The sequence below is a fragment of the Pseudophryne corroboree genome (assembly GCF_028390025.1).
Source record: "Pseudophryne corroboree isolate aPseCor3 chromosome 8 unlocalized genomic scaffold, aPseCor3.hap2 SUPER_8_unloc_6, whole genome shotgun sequence".
In the NCBI taxonomy this organism is placed as follows: domain Eukaryota; kingdom Metazoa; phylum Chordata; class Amphibia; order Anura; family Myobatrachidae; genus Pseudophryne; species Pseudophryne corroboree.
In genome coordinates, this window is record NW_026967624.1 from 17,501 (window position 1) to 34,724 (window position 17,224).

General features: G+C 44.2%; 1 protein-coding gene across 2 annotated transcripts; it reads left to right on the forward strand.

Annotated features, from left to right (window-relative positions):
* The first annotated feature begins 2,274 nt into the window (after positions 1-2,274).
* Positions 2,275-13,846, forward strand: LOC134987319 (creatine kinase M-type). 2 transcript variants are annotated; one of them, XM_063950478.1, is made up of 8 exons: positions 2,275-2,379; positions 4,875-5,087; positions 7,125-7,279; positions 9,294-9,426; positions 11,960-12,131; positions 12,382-12,505; positions 12,674-12,863; positions 13,326-13,846. In XM_063950478.1, exons 2-8 carry the CDS (start codon positions 4,895-4,897, stop codon positions 13,502-13,504), a joined length of 1,146 nt encoding a protein of 381 aa, XP_063806548.1. In that variant the 5' UTR covers positions 2,275-2,379; positions 4,875-4,894; the 3' UTR covers positions 13,505-13,846. The 2 variants fall into 2 exon arrangements, with proteins under 2 accessions (XP_063806548.1, XP_063806549.1); XM_063950479.1 differs by lacking the exon at positions 2,275-2,379 and adding an exon at positions 4,468-4,492.
* Positions 13,847-17,224: the final 3,378 nt, after the last annotated feature.

Sequence of the window (17,224 nt, forward strand, 5' to 3'; positions counted from 1 at the left end):
GTGTAAGGTAATGCACTGTGGTAACAAGAACAAAAATAGCATCTACCTACTAAATGGGGTAAAATTAGGGGATTCTGTACTGGAAAAGGACTTAGGTGTCCTCATAGATAGCAAACTAAGCAGTAGTACCCAAAGTAGGACTGCAGCAAAGAAGGCTAATAAGATATTAGCATGCATAAAACGGGGAATTGATGCTAGGGACGAGAGTATTATACTCCCGTTATATAAATCACTTGTGAGGCCACACCTTGAATACTGTGTACAATTCTGGGCACCTTACTGCAAAAAGGATATCCTGGAGCTAGAAAAGGTTCAAAGGCAAACTAATTAAGGGTATGGAGACGCTGGAATACGAGGAAAGGCTTGCAAGACTAGGCATGCTTACACTGGAAAAGAGGAGATTAAGAGGGGACATGATCGACATTTACAAATATATAAGGGGACAATATACAGATCTTGCGCAGGACCTGTTTTTGGTTAGATCAACACAGAGAACTTGTGGACACTCGCTCAGGTTAGAGGAGAGGAGATTCCGCACAATACGGCGTAAAGGCTTTTTTACGGTAAGGACGATACGTGTTTGGATTTTCCTGCCTGAGGGAGTTGTAATGGCCGACTCAGTCAACACCTTTAAGAATGGGTTAGATAAATTCCTAATGGATAAGGATATCCAGGGTTACGGGGCATAGTCACGCACTATGGTTATTATAAAAAAGAGGGGTTAATCGGAACGGCAGTCATCAACTTCAGTCAAAATTTTCTACAAAATAATCGTGCATAGGAGACCACAAATAGGTTGAACTCGATGGACAATTGTCTTTTTTCAACCTTAGATACTATGTTACTATGTATCTCATATATATCTATCTATCACATATCTATCTATCTATCTATCTATCTATCTATCTATCTATCTATCTATCTATCTATCTATCACATATCTATCTATCTATCTATCTATCTATCTATCTATCTCTATCTCATATCTATCTTATATCTATCACATATCTATCTTATATCTATCACATATCTATCTATCTATCTATCTATCTATCACATATCTATCTCATATCTATCTATCTCAAATCTATCTATCTCATATCTAGCTCTAATCTATCTATCTATCTATTGTATCTGTCTCATATCTATCTCATATCTATCACATATCTATCTATCTATCTATCTATCTATCTATCTATCTATCTATCTATCTATCTATCACATATCTATCTATCTATCTATCTATCTATCTATCTATCTATCTATCTATCTATCTATCTATCTCTATCTATCTCATATCTATCTTATATCTATCACATATCTATCTTATATCTATCACATATCTATCTATCTATCTATCTATCTATCTATCTATCTATCTATCTATCTATCTATCTATCTCAAATCTATCTATCTCATATCTAGCTCTAATCTATCTATCTATCTATCTATCTCATATCTATCACATATCTATCTATCTATCTATCTCATATCTATCTATCTATCTATCTATCTATCTATCTATCTATCTATCTATCTATCTATCACATATCTATCTATTTATCTATCTATCACATATCTATCTATCTATCTATCTATCTATCTATCTATCTATCTATCTATCTGATATCTATGTATCTCATATCTATCTATCTATCTATCTACAGTATGTATCTAATATCTATATATCTAATATCTATGTATCTATCTACAGTATATACCTAATATCTATCTATCTAATATCTATCTATCTATCTATCTATCTATCTATCTATCTATCTATGTATCTGGAACATGTCACTGTTCTCCCCGGGGACATTTGCTGGAGCGTCACATACTGACGCCTGCAGCTGTTATTATCATTTACTGTTACATTCTCATCTTCAGCGAATCTCCCCGTATAAATGGCGGTAAATGGATGACATGACACAAGCTGAATACAAGAGGGATGTAAAATAGGATTATTTGTTATAGTACAATCTCCAGTATTACAGCGCCCGGGCTCTCTGCCCCTGTAAGTGATATCCAGGCCGTCCCACCCATTGCAGCCCCCTGTAAGTGATATCCAGGCCGTCCCACCCATTGCAGCCCCCTGTAAGTGATATCCAAGCCGTCCCACCCATTGCAGACACCACCCTGCAGGAGACTCTCTGACCCCTCTAATTATAACTCTGTAAAATGAGCCCTCCTGCCCCAGATAAAGGCATCTGCTGAGATAGAACACCAACCAATCAGCAGGTGATGGAGGTCATGACATCACCGTGACATCAATCACACCTCTCAGCAACCAGCCAATGGGGTGACTTCTGGGATTATATATTGGGGAATTTTTGGAGCGACAGACGGGTCACCCTGAAGTTTGCTCCGTCTCTACAGCAGGTAATGCAGAATTCTTTACTTTTTTCTTTCCAGAGATGTTTCCTGCAGAGCATTTACCCATTCAATAACCTGCAGGTCATTCAACAGCTCATCTTTGCAGAACACTTTACTAATCACATGTCAGAAATAGCCACACGTTACCTCCGACCTTGATGGGGCAACGAAGACGAAGAGCATAAACATCTACCCCCCATTTATAGGATTTTACCATATCACCAACACAAATATAGCTGCAGAGCTTTTTACCCATCACCAGTATGCACACAGCTGCAGAGCTTTTTACCCATCACCAATATGTACATAGCTGCAGAGCTGCATACCCATCACCAATATGTACATAGCTGCAGAGCTTTTTACCCATCATCAATATGCATACAGCTGCAGAGCTTCATACCCATCACCAGTACATACATAGATAGCTGCAGAGCTTTTTACCCATCACCAATATGCATACAGCTGCAGAGCTGCATACCCATCACCAATATGTACATAGCTGCAGAGCTGCATACCCATCACCAATATGCACACAACTGCAGAGCTTCATACCCATCACCAATAGGTACATAGATAGCTGCAGAGCTTTTTACCCATCACCAGTATGCACACAGCTGCAGAGCTTTATACCCATCACCAATATGTACATAGCTGCAGAGCTGCATACCCATCACCAATATGTACATAGCTGCAGAGCTTTTACCCATCATCAATATGCACACAGCTGCAGAGCTTTATACCCATCACCAATCTGTACATAGCTGCAGAGCTTTTTACCCATCATCAATATGCATACAGCTGCAGAGCTTCATACCCATCACCAGTACGTACATAGATAGCTGCAGAGCTTTTTACCCATCACCAATATGCATACAGCTGCAGAGCTGCATACCCATCACCAATATGTATATAGCTGCAGAGCTGCATATCCATCACCAATAGGTATAAAGATAGCTGCAGAACTTTTTACCCATCACCAGTAGGCACACAGCTGCAGAGCTTTATACCCATCACCAATATGTACATAGCTGCAGAGCTTTTTACCCATCATCAATATGTACATAGCTGCAGAGCTTTATAGCCATCACCAATATGTACAAAGCAGCAGAGCTTTATACCCATCACCAATATGTACATAGCTGCAGAGCTTTATACCCATCACCAATATGCATATACGTGCAGAGCATTTTACCCATCACCAACATACAGATAGCTGCAGAGCCTTATATCCATCACCAATATGCATATAGTTGCAGAGCATTTTACCCTGATCGGTTTACATAACTATAAAACTTGTTACTGCTTTATCACACACTTACCTGCAGAGCTTTTTACCCCATCACCAACACACATAGCTGCGGAGCATTTTACCCTATCACCCTCATACACATAACTGCGGCAGGTCTCTGTAATACTGACCAGTTGCATAATTGCAGATTCCTGCAGAGCTATGAGGAGCCAGAACGAGCCTATTCCCGGGTGTGTGCAGAACATCTATTAGTAGCAGAGCACATAATGACAGTAACACGTGTATATAGGACAGCAGGTCTGCTGCATTGTACAGGACTGAGCCCCCCCCCCCCTCCCCCGCCATGTGTCTCACTCCATATCTATATTCTGCCCTCTTATGGGGGCAGACTGGAGAGCGACAGCCCCCCCTATCCTCCATCACCGCACACCTGTCATCTCTGGCTGTATAATCTATATATAACTAGAGTGTGCTGTTACTGCACTGGCAACACAAGTGTCACGTACACACACTCAGACATCATACACGGTACACACTCAGGGTCATTACACACACAGGGACATTACATAGAGTAAACACACATTCTCAGGGTCATTATACACACACACACACGTACATTATATACACACGTTATATACACCCACATTCAGATATTATATACACACTTTATATAACACACACACACACACACACACACACACACACACACACACACACACACACGGATATTACTAACATAACACACACACACTATCAGGGACATTATATACACACTTTATATATATACACACACACACACACACACTCTCCTGTATACACATTGTTACCGTCTCCTTCTCTGACAACATGCAACGCTATTTACTCCATGGGGTAAAATGCCTCCTTTCCAGGACATCTCAGACTGCTGTGATCACGAGACAGAAACCCTGTAGGAGTGCTGTGATGAGGGGTACATTTAGTGGTGGGGGTGTCATCTCCGACATGCAGACTGCAGGGTTCCAGGTGCCATCTATGGAAGAGGGGAACACCTCTGGTGGGGTATATTGGGCAGAATAAGCTGACACCAGTAACAGAACAAACCATACAAGTAGAGCAGAGGAGGTGGTGACTTCAGATCTACAGTTTCCATAAGTCCTAGATGATTTACACATCAGCTTAGAACCCTTCTACTCCTTGTGGACTGCAATCAGAGCATTTGTCCATTAGCTCCATCCATGACACATTTACATCTCTTCCCTGTCTCCTCTCCCAGGTCCTGCCCTAACTCTCATCATGCCTTTCGGAAACACCCACAACAACTTCAAGCTGAACTTCTCAGCAGACGATGAGTTTCCAGACCTCACCAAACATAACAACCATATGGCCAAGGTCCTGACTCTTGACATCTACAAGAAGCTCAGAGACAAGCAGACACCAAGTGGCTTCACCCTTGATGATATCATCCAGACCGGAGTTGACAACCCAGGTAATTTCTATAAGACAAATACATAATTGTTCTATGCCATGAATTTGATGGGATGGAGCATTAGGCCAGAATCTGTGACTGGACAGGGCATTACATTGGGCTTTGATGGTTGGATGGGGCATTAGAGGCTGGATAAGAGAATAGGTTGGGCACTGTTGGTTGGAGAGGGCACAGGGCCAGGATCTGCTGGCTGGACAGGGCATAGGTTTGAGCTTTGATGGTTGGATGGGGCATTAGACACTGGATAGGAGATTAGGTTGGGCACTGTTGGTTGGAGAGGGCACAGGGCATGGCTTTGATGGTTGGATGGGGCATTAGACACTGGATAGGAGAATAGGTTGGGCACTGTTGGTTGGAGAGGGCATAGGTTTGAGCTTTGATGGTTGGATGGGGCATTAGAGGATTTGGGCTTTGATGGTTGGATGGGGCATTAGAGAATGAATAGGTGATTAGGTTGGGCACTGTTGGTTGGAGAGGGCACAGGGCATGGCTTTGATGGTTGGATGGGGCATTAGACACTGGATAGGAGAATAGGTTGGGCACTGTTGGTTGGAGAGGGCACAGGGCATGGCTTTGATGGTTGGATGGGGCATTAGACACTGGATAGGAGAATAGGTTGGGCACTGTTGGTTGGAGAGGGCACAGGGCAAGTTTTTGTTGGTTGGAAGGGGCATTAAAGGCTGGATAGGAAAATAGGTTGGGCACTGTTGGTTGGAAAGGGCGCAGGGCCAGGCTTTGATGGTTGGATGGGGCATTAGAGGATGAATAGGTGATTAGGTTGGGCACTGTTGGTTGGAGAGGGCACAGGGACAGGTTTTGATGGTTGGAAGGGGCATTAGAGGCTGGATAGGAAACTAGGTTGGGCACTGTTGGTTGGAGAGGGCACAGGGACAGGTTTTGATGGAGAATTAGACGCTGGATAGGAGAATAGGTTGGGAACTGTTGGTTGGAGAGGGCACAGGGCCAGGCTTTGATAGTTAGATGGGGCATTAGAGGCTGGATAGGAGATTAGGTTGGGCACTGTTGGTTGGAGAGGGCACAGGGCCAGGCTTTGATAGTTAGATGGGGCATTAGACACTGGATAGGAGAATAGGTTGGGCACTGTTGGTTGGAGAGGGCACAGGGCCAGGCTTTGATGGTTGGATGGGGCATTAGACCCTGGATAGGAGAATAGGTTGGGCACTGTTGGTTGTAGAGGGCACAGGGCATGGCTTTGATAGTTAGATGGGACATTAGACACTGGATAGGAGAATAGGTTGGGCACTGTTGGTTGTAGAGGGCACAGGGCATGGCTTTGATAGTTAGATGGGGCATTAGACACTGGATAGGAGAATAGGTTGGGCACTGTTGGTTGGAGAGGGCACAGGGCCAGGCTTTGATAGTTAGATGGGGCATTAGACACTGGATAGGAGAATAGGTTGGGCACTGTTGGTTGTAGAGGGCACAGGGCATGGCTTTGATAGTTAGATGGGGCATTAGACACTGGATAGGAGAATAGGTTGGGCACTGTTGGTTGTAGAGGGCACAGGGCATGGCTTTGATAGTTAGATGGGGCATTAGACACTGGATAGGAGAATAGGTTGGGCACTGTTGGTTGGAGAGGGCACAGGGCCAGGCTTTGATAGTTAGATGGGGCATTAGACACTGGATAGGAGAATAGGTTGGGCACTGTTGGTTGTAGAGGGCACAGGGCATGGCTTTGATAGTTAGATGGGGCATTAGACACTGGATAGGATAATAGGTTGGGCACTGTTGGTTGTAGAGGGCACAGGGCATGGCTTTGATAGTTAGATGGGGCATTAGAGGCTGGATAGGAGAATAGGTTGGGCACTGTTGGTTGGAGAGGGCACAGGGCATTGCTCTGTGGCTGACAGGCTAGAGAAATAAAAGAAAGTGTGTACAGTGCTAATATTGTCTAATAAATGCACAATTATACACTTGCGCTCAGACGCCTTTGTAACAATAAGCCAGGTCATTCCACTAGTGTTACACCTGTCAGTATGAAAGTCACATTGAGATGCCTTCATCACCTTCTAGGTCACCCTTTCATCATGACTGTGGGCTGTGTGGCTGGAGATGAGGAATGTTACGAAGTGTTCAAGGATTTGTTGGACCCAGTCATTGAGGACCGTCACAATGGCTACAAGCCCACCGACAAACACAAGACTGACCTTAACTTCAGCAACCTTAAGGTAATAAATGGACAGTAGCTAATTGGAGGCTGCATTAGACCTGTGTGTGGTGGTATAATATAAAGTTATCTTACACAGTATTTGCTTATACCAGTATATAGAGCACTATAATAGATTATTTATCATCTAGCTATAATATAACATAATCTTGTACATAGATGTATAATCGATAGTATGGTCTTGGCTCAGATTATTTCCTCATAGTTCCCATATTAAGCATTTGTCCAGTGGTACACCCAGGCATCTATCCCGGCAAATAAGAAACCAGTGTCCAGCGCATGAAGCCAGGACATGGCGGCGTGCTGAACTTCACTGTCAGTTGCGAATCTCCTTCCACGCAGAGAGATGGAAATCACTCAGTGCCTGGTCAGGGCTGTCAGGAGGATGGTCCAGTACCTCCCATGGCAGCGCCATAACAGCGTCTATCCTGCTCTTATTGGAGGCAGTGCACCAAACCCTGTTACCGTGACATAACGTTATCACCGTACCCCGACAAGCTGGCGATGAATCTCAGCAGCTGATGTGCCCGTTAGATGCAGACCTCAGATCTCAGTGTGTGACCATGTTTCCGCCAGCCCCGCCATTTTATGACTGATATGAGGGGCAGTCTAATAGCGCTGCGGGGAAGCGGTACCGGCTCCGGCCTGGCGGGAAATTACAAGAGCACATAACACGCGCAAAAGATATTATTATCTTACTTATTGGACCACCCTTGTGCCTGTATGTGTGTGTGTATATATATATATATATATATATATATATATATATATATATATGAGAAACATCGTACAAGCAACAAGCATCGGCACTCGGAGACTTTTGCTTCACCTTGACAGAGGGGCATTAGTGCCCCGAATAGTTGGCTACACTTTGATGTGATGAATTAAATTACACCCGTTTGAAAAACCTACTGAAACAGTCTCCGAGCGCCGCTGCTTGTGCGATGTTTCTCTTGTAAATGTATTTTCCAGATGGCACCGGAGCATCTGAAAGTCTGTGAGTGCCGATCCTGATCCAAATACAACACTATATATATATATATATATATATATATATATACATATACACACACACACACACATACATACATACATACATAAACACAGATGTGTCCTGCTACTTCCTTGCTGCAGTCATGTTATTTGTGACTTTTTCTGTTTATGTGCGTCTAAATCGCATTGCTATGTGAATAGGTCACACAAGCAGCTTATGCTGATTAAAATGATATGCGACATGCCTGTAGTCTGTGTGTGACCACGTCTGTATCTGCATACTAAATGCAACGTTACAGTGTCAGCGGCTGTTTTCCTGGAAACCACTGTAACGTAGCATTTCGTATGCAGATACAGCCGCAGTCACACAGAGAATATAGCCATGCCACATATCATTTTAATCAGCAGAGGCTGCATGTACGTCCTAGTCACATGGCATTGCAAATAAGGCAAAAAAGGCGCCCAGCGTTACGCCAGGCATGTTCTGTTGCGTGGGGTATTGCGGCAAGACGTATGAGGTAACATCTGTGTATGTATATATAGGAAACGAGGACTGCTGGAGTGCTCCCTGCAGACACCACAGGTGAACATCGTCCATCCGCTGACTTAATTCCACCCATATATTATAAACAGGGCACTCACCAGTCTTCAGGCAGATAAAACAGCGGATTTATTCCATAATAGAGTCACATAATACAGCAAATGAGGACGACGTCTCTGTGTAGTGACAGAGGACAAGCCATGGTTAAGGTCTATCACCCAATGTATAGTAGCCAGTGCTTCACTTTTGGTGATGGCGGACAAGCTCTCTCTCTCTCTCTCTCTCTCTCTCTATATATATATATAAACGTTGCACTATTTTGACACAGAGGGATAACATATTGTGTGTGATGTACGTACAATGGTGCTCATCTGTAATAACTATTGCTATATGACGGACGTCTGCCGTCCTGTAACATATTGCTTGGAGAATGCGTGAGTAGAACATAAGCAGATATACAGAAAGACTTCTCTCTTGGCAGGGAGGTGACGATCTTGACCCAAATTACGTCCTGAGTAGCCGTGTGAGGACTGGACGCAGTATCAAGGGGTACACTCTGCCCCCTCACTCCAGCCGTGGTGAGCGCCGTGCCATTGAGAATCTGTCTATCAAAGGTAAGAAACGTTCCACCCCTTGCAGGGTGTCAGCCATTCCACCGGTGATCACCCCATACCATGGCCAAGAGGCAGTCTGAGGGGTGGTCACTGTGAGGTCACCAATGTGTCATGGGTCAGAAATGGGGCTCACTGATGTGTGGACGCAGTTCTAGGGCTAGATGCATCATCGCTGGGAGAGAGATAAAGTGCCAGACAATCAGCTCCTAACTGCCATTTTCAAACACAGCTTGTCACATGGCAGTAAGGAGCTGATTGGCTGGCACTTTATCTCTCCCCTAGACTGGTCACTGGTTACTAGAGGCAGGATTCGGCGGGGTCACTACGCTGCTTTGCAGATATTTCAGAGACTTGTGTAATGAGTGTAGTTGCCCCAGGTCTCCTGCGCGACTCCTCTCCCAGCGCCGACAGAACTTCATCTACTGAACGGATTCTCACAGGACTGGAGTTGCAGAGTGGCTAGTAGTGTTTTGGTGCTGGGAAATTTTACACCATTGCGCTTAGTAATTAAAAGTGTTTAAAGTAGATTTTAAGGATCTGAAATGAATGTGTTATTTTTTCCTCCTTTATTTGTTGCTTCCCTTCTTTAATAGTTTCATCAGTGCCATTGTTTATTCCAGTACATTAGTGTACGTCCCAATATTTTGTATGGTGAATTTGGGACTCCTGGCTTTGCAGGAATGCTGGGATGGCGGGCTGTGCATCCCGTTTTCCGACACTGTGGGAGCTACTACTGTGCCTCCTGTCCCTCTCTCCATGAACAGATGCGCATAAATCTATTCTCCGCTGCTCTGCTAAGCAGGGCCTGATTTGTGTTTGGAAGTAAAGCAAAAAAGCAAGCAACTGGGCAAAACTATGCTGCACTGCAGGGGTGCAGATGTAACATGTGCAGAGAGAGTTAGATTGTGGTGGGCTGTGTTCAAACTGAAATCAAAACTGCAGTGTAAAAATAAAGTTGTCTAACATGTGCGGGCTGCGTGGAAAAGAAGCGCATTGTGGGACTGATTCATGGTTGTAAGTAAAGCAGAAAAAGCAAGTAACGGTGTATCTGTTTAGCAGAGCCGTGAGTGACGGGCCTCCCAACTCCCCCCACCACCACCGCATCACATTGTGGTCCGCCGGTAGGACAGTGGGAAGTTGTGATAAATAACAGGGGACTATAGTTACACGTGTATTACTGGATCAGGAGCTCTGAAGCGGACGCAGCGCATGGTGGGGCGGATTCATGTGTGTAAGTAGCTGTGTCTGGAACACACCATGCTGCCATGTATAGTGTTTATGTGCAGGGTAAATACTGGACGCTTTTCTAAGTAGCAGATTTAATATTACATTGCAATATAGCTTTAAGTTTGAAGACACCCCACCAAAATCTAGCTCTCTCTCTGCACATGTTACATCTGCAGTGCACATGTTACATCTGCCCCACCTGCAGTGCACATGTTACATCTGCCCCACCTGCAGTACACATGTTACATCTGCCCCACCTGCAGTACACATGTTACATCTGCCCCACCTGCAGTACACGTTACATCTGCCCCCCCTGCAGTGCACATGTTACATCTGTCCTCCCTGCAGTGCACATGTTACATCTACCCCACCTGCAGTGCACATGTTACATCTGCCCCACCTGCAGTACACATGTTACATCTGCCACACCTGCAGTGCACATGTTACATCTGCCCCACCTGCAGTACACATGTTACATCTGACCCACCTGCAGTGCACATGTTACATCTGCCCCACCTGCAGTGCACATGTTACATCTGCCCCACCTGCAGTGCACATGTTACATCTGTCCTCCCTGCAGTGCACATGTTACATCTGACCCACCTGCAGTACACATGTTACATCTGCCCCACCTGCAGTGCACATGTTACATCTGCCCCACCTGCAGTGCACATGTTACATCTGCCCCACCTGCAGTGCACATGTTACATCTGACCCACCTGCAGTGCACATGTTACATCTGCCCCACCTGCAGTGCACATGTTACATCTGCCCCACCTGCAGTGCACATGTTACATCTGACCCACCTGCAGTGCACATGTTACATCTGACCCACCTGCAGTGCACATGTTACATCTGACCCACCTGCAGTACACATGTTACATCTGCCCCACCTGCAGTGCACATGTTACATCTGCCCCACCTGCAGTACACATGTTACATCTGACCCACCTGCAGTACACATGTTACATCTGCCCCACCTGCAGTACACATGTTACATCTGCCCCACCTGCAGTACATATGGTTTTGCACAGTTGCTCGCTTTTTGACTTTACTGACAAGCATGAATCAGGCCTGTGTTGTATTAGACGCTGTGGAGAAGTAAATGCCCAATTCCTGGACCTACAGTATGGAGCCATGGTGGTCCTGACCGTCCAGTAGTATGTGTACCCATTCCTGGACCTACAGTATGGTGCCATGGAGGTCCTGACCGTCCAGTAGTATGTGTAAGTTTGTGTTGTGTGTAGTGTAGATATCACATTAATGGATTGTGTAGACTGAGACTTTCCCACCTCTCTTCCTCCAGCTCTGAACAGCCTGACAGGAGAATTCAAGGGCAAGTACTACCCCCTTAAGGACATGTCCGATGCTGAGCAGCAGCAGCTGATTGATGACCACTTCCTCTTTGATAAACCAGTCTCTCCACTGCTCCTTGCAGCTGGCATGGCTCGGGACTGGCCTGATGCCCGTGGTATCTGGTACGTGGCTCATAGACTCAACTACTAGAGGGACATTCCACATACAGAAGACTGTGCAAACTGTTCTAACCATTGCCAATCAAATGCATGTAAATGGAAGGTGCTACTGTAAAGTCACTAGACATCCACTGCATCATGTCCAATGGCTCTAGTGCCAGTAGACTGATACCAGGGTAAATGGCGTTGGAGTATGGTGGCAGAGTGGAGAAGATGGGAGGTGGCACTTAGTAATATCATTTCCACTCTCTAGGCATAATGATGACAAGACCTTCTTGGTCTGGGTAAATGAAGAGGACCATCTGAGAGTCATTTCCATGCAGAAAGGTGGCAACATGAAGGAAGTCTTCAGACGTTTCTGTGTCGGTCTGCAGAAGGTAAGATCCACCATTATCTACCTCACAGCCCCTCTTCTACAACAGGAAACTTTTTGAGACCATTGTTTTCCACTTCCAAAGTCCTGGCCTAGTGTGTTTTGGCCCATGAACATGTATTTCTCTCCACATTTCCCTCTACAACAAATTGTTTCTCTTTTATCTACGCAGATTGAGGAGATCTTTAAGGCTGCAGGACACCCCTTCAGCTGGAGCGAGCATCTTGGTTACATCCTGACTTGCCCATCCAACTTGGGTACAGGTCTGAGAGGTGGTGTCCATGTCAAGCTTCCTAACCTCAGCAAACACCCTAAATTCGAGGAGGTTCTGACTAGACTGCGTCTACAAAAGAGAGGCACTGGTGAGTATTTTTAGAAAAGAACCACTTGGTCCATCTAGTCTGCATTATCTTCACTACTCCCAGACACTGCAAATTCCAGAATAAGAGATACAAACACAAAGGAAAAGAGGAAACGTTTCAGCCACTACAAAACTAACATATTAGGGTCAGCTATGAAGGAATGGAAAGGGACCATCTTCAAAATATCACATTAAGAGCAAAGGGAACCAGCCACATGTCTTCTGCCAGAGCCATCACACTGGACCTACACTGAATGTGCCCACATAAAGGCCCGTCAGAGGTCACATAATGTAATAGTAGAAGACCACCAGCTAGAGGCACCAGGTCACATAATGTAATAGTAGAAGACCACCAGCTAGAGGCACCAGGTCACATAATGTAATAGTAGAAGACCACCAGCTAGAGGCACCAGGTTGAACCACTTCTGTCCAGTGTTCTTAGCTTTATGTTCCTTTCCCACAGGTGGTGTTGACACAGCTGCTGTTGGAGGCACTTTCGACATTTCCAATGCTGACAGATTGGGATTCTCTGAAGTTGAACAAGTACAAATGGTGGTAGATGGTGTGAAGCTGATGGTTGAGATGGAAAAGAAGCTGGAGAAGAGTCAGCCCATCGATGACTTGATCCCATCACAGAAGTAGAGATCATAGGAGAGAGACAAAGCATAACAACACCCCTCAAAGTCACAGCGAGAAAGGGGGAGGGTGAAGAGACCCCATTAAAATCAATAGAGGTTGGAGGACAGGCCATCTTCAGGAGGGTGATATTAGAGATGGGGGAAGATGATCAATGAAATGGGGAGAGACGTAGAGAAGCAATCACCACCAGGGTCAGTAGTATCCTCCATTCCAGTCTCTCCGTTTACTGTGCAGGTTTTATAGAGTTATATATTTATTATACAAACACCCAGGTTTCCTTCCCCCATTTCTTCTGTGACCCCCTGTCATCAGCGGAAGACAATAAAAACAGAATTTGACCTCTGATGTTGTGTCGTTGTCTCCTCTTATTAGAAATTCTGCAGCTCCTCTGGGAGCCTACGTTTCCATCTCTAGCAAAGTCCTATGGTTCTGTGGGAATATCTGCCCTAATCAGGGTCGGACTGGCCCACAGGGGAAATGCCAAGTGCTCCCACCCTCTCCTCTAGGGACGAGGTTCCAGACTGTGCACTTTATACATATGTAAAAGAATTGATGTTATAATAGTGCGCTGTTGACAGACAGTATTTTTGCAGCAGAAAAACACACAAAGAGTAATCACCCAATACTCCAAGAAAACAGACAAAAAAGAAATGAGTGTGTTCAATATCCGCGCACAACTGCTTGAAACATGTATACCCTTCACCTTCATACAAACAGAGTCACAAATAAATGCAGTATACTGAGCGCCGGAATGCGCATGATCGCCCAAGCAAGCTATTTTCTTAAAATCAAGGAGAGTTATAACGATTGTTAAGGAAAAGGTCGATGACACGCAGACCGGCGCTGGAACGCACACAGGATTTCCGGTTTGCGTCACATCCGCCCGGACCTTTAGAAATTCTTTTTTGTATCTCTCCGTTTTTTCATCAATTTGGATTGGTTGTTTAAAGCGTACCAGCGTCGATGAGCTGTCCTATATTAATGTCAGCTGTAAATATAAGGATGAAGGTGTTTTCCCTCATTTATAGTAATTTTCTCATGCAAATCCACGCTGGAACGCACGTATAAACTTCCGGTCGATGTAATATCCGCCGGAAGGAAGTAGTTGTGATTGATTTGCACATGTGTTTTAGATTATGCAGTTAGGAGGTCTTTAAAAGGACTGTTTCTGGACTTTTACCACACTTCTGATGAAGGATCCTATGTGATCCGAAACGCGTTAAGTGTGGCTGTGGACTATCTACTCTTGTGGACACCCGAGGACGCTGCATGCTATCTCGAGGACTGACGACTTCAAATTCCGGTCTTGAGGCCGTCGTTACCCTTTGGAGACCATCTGTGGATGTCCGTGAGCTGCTGTGCTGTGTTCCTGTGTGCCACTGGGTCCTTTACATGTGATTTTAATTCTATTTTTCTGTAAGTGCAACTTGTTATTAAAACATCAGCTTTGTTTTTACTATTGCACTATTATTGTTTTTATTTCTTGTGTTTCCCATTCCGCTGTTATCAAGCACTGGTTTGGAACACATTTTTGCAGAACCGCTATTACTTGGAATTGAATGAATTTCCAAAATTCACCTTTATGAACAACTTGGCAAAAGGAGTCGGACATTTAAAGCTCAGTATACTGCATTTATTTGTGACTCTGTTTGTATTAAGGTGAAGGGTATACATGTTTCAAACAGTTGTGCGCGGATATTGAACACACTCCTTTCTTTTTTGTCACTTTATACATATGTTATGGAGCATACCTATTATCACCCCCCCGAGCGTGGAACCCTAATACTGCATTACCCCGGTGAGTCCTTCATGCCCCAGTCCGACACTGGCCCTAACTGATGCTTATTGAAAGGCCATTAAGGTCTTTATTATATACGTGTATATATACATATATATATATATATATATATATAAAATAAGAATTTACTCACCGGTAATTCTATTTCTCGTAGTCCGTAGTGGATGCTGGGGACTCCGTAAGGACCATGGGGAATAGACGGGCTCCGCAGGAGACTGGGCACTCTAAAGAAAGATTCAGTACTATCTGGTGTGCACTGGCTCCTCCCTCTATGCCCCTCCTCCAGACCTCAGTTAAGGAAACTGTGCCCGGAAGAGCTGACATTACAAGGAAAGGATTTTGGAATCCAGGGTAAGACTCATACCAGCCACACCAATCACACTTAGAAACATAGAAACATAGAATTTGTCGGCAGATAAGAACCACTTGGCCCATCTAGTCTGCCCCCTTTTTTTATTTTTTTATTATTTTTTATCTCTAACCTTATTTGATCCTTATTTCTGTGTAAGGATATCCTTATGTCTATCCCATGCATGTTTAAATTGCTCTACAGTCTTAGCCTCTACCACATCTGATGGGAGGCTATTCCACTTGTCCACTACCCTTTCTGTGAAATAATTTTTTCGCAAATTTCCCCTGAACCTCCCCCCCTCCAGTCTCAGTGCATGTCCTCGTGTCCTTTTGCTTCTCTTCATTTGGAGAATGTTTCCCTCCTGGACTTTGTTATAACCCTTGATATATTTGAAAGTTTCTATCATGTCCCCGCTTTCCCTTCTCTGCTCCAAACTATACATATTGAGATTTCTTAGTCTTTCTGGGTATGTTGTGTGATGTAGGCCATGCACCATTTTAGTTGCCCTCCTTTGTACAGTTTCTAATGTATTAATATCCTTTTGAAGATATGGCCTCCAGAACTGAATACAGTATTCTAGATGAGGCCATACCAATGACCTATACAGTGGCATTATTACTTCTTTCTTTCTGCTGCTGATTCCTCTCCCAATGCAGCCAAGCATCTGACTAGCCTTCCTCATTGCCTTGTTACATTGCTTACCTGCCTTTAAGTCATCTGAAATAGTGACTCCTAAATCCCTTTCCTCCTCAGTAGTTTCCAGTATAGTGCCATTAATACTATATTTATCCTTTATGTCACCTGAAATAGTGACTCCTAGATCCCTCTCCTCCTCAGTAGTTTCCAGTATAGTGCCATTAATACTATATTTATCCTTTATGTCACCTGAAATAGTGACTCCTAGATCCCTCTCCTCCTCAGTAGTGCCCAGTATAGTGCCATTAATACTATATTTATCCTTTATGTCACCTGAAATAGTGACTCCTAGATCCCTTTCCTCCTCAGTAGTTCCCAGTATAGCGCCATTAATACTATATTTATCCTTTATGTCACCTGAAATAGTGACTCCTAGATCCCTTTCCTCCTCAGTAGTTTCCAGTATAGTGCCATTAATACTATATTTATCCTTTATGTCACCTGAAATAGTGACTCCTAGATCCCTTTCCTCCTCAGTAGTTACCAGTATAGTGCCATTAATACTATATTTATCCTTTATGTCACCTGAAATAGTGACTCCTAGATCCCTTTCCTCCTCAGTAGTTTCCAGTATAGTGCCATTAATACTATATTTATCCTTTATGTCACCTGAAATAGTGACTCCTAGATCCCTTTCCTCCTCAGTAGTTTCCAGTATAGTGCCATTAATACTATATTTATCCTTTATGTCACCTGAAATAGTGACTGCTAGGTCCCTTTCCTCCTCAGTAGTTTCCAGTATAGTGTCATTAATACTATATTTATCCTTTATGTCACCTGAAATAGTGACTCCTAGATCCCTTTCCTCCTCAGTAGTTTCCAGTATAGTGCCATTAATACTATATTTATCCTTTATGTCACCTGAGATAGTGACTTC

Excerpts from the sequence above, each read along its gene's own strand:
- LOC134987319 (XM_063950478.1), top strand. The coding sequence starts at position 4,895 with ATGCCTTTCGGAAACACCCACAACAACTTCAAGCTGAACTTCTCAGCA. Across the intron at positions 7,280-9,293 it reads TTAACTTCAGCAACCTTAAG|GGAGGTGACGATCTTGACCC; the intron begins GTAATAAATGGA and ends CTCTCTTGGCAG. Across the intron at positions 12,506-12,673 it reads TCTGTGTCGGTCTGCAGAAG|ATTGAGGAGATCTTTAAGGC; the intron begins GTAAGATCCACC and ends TTATCTACGCAG.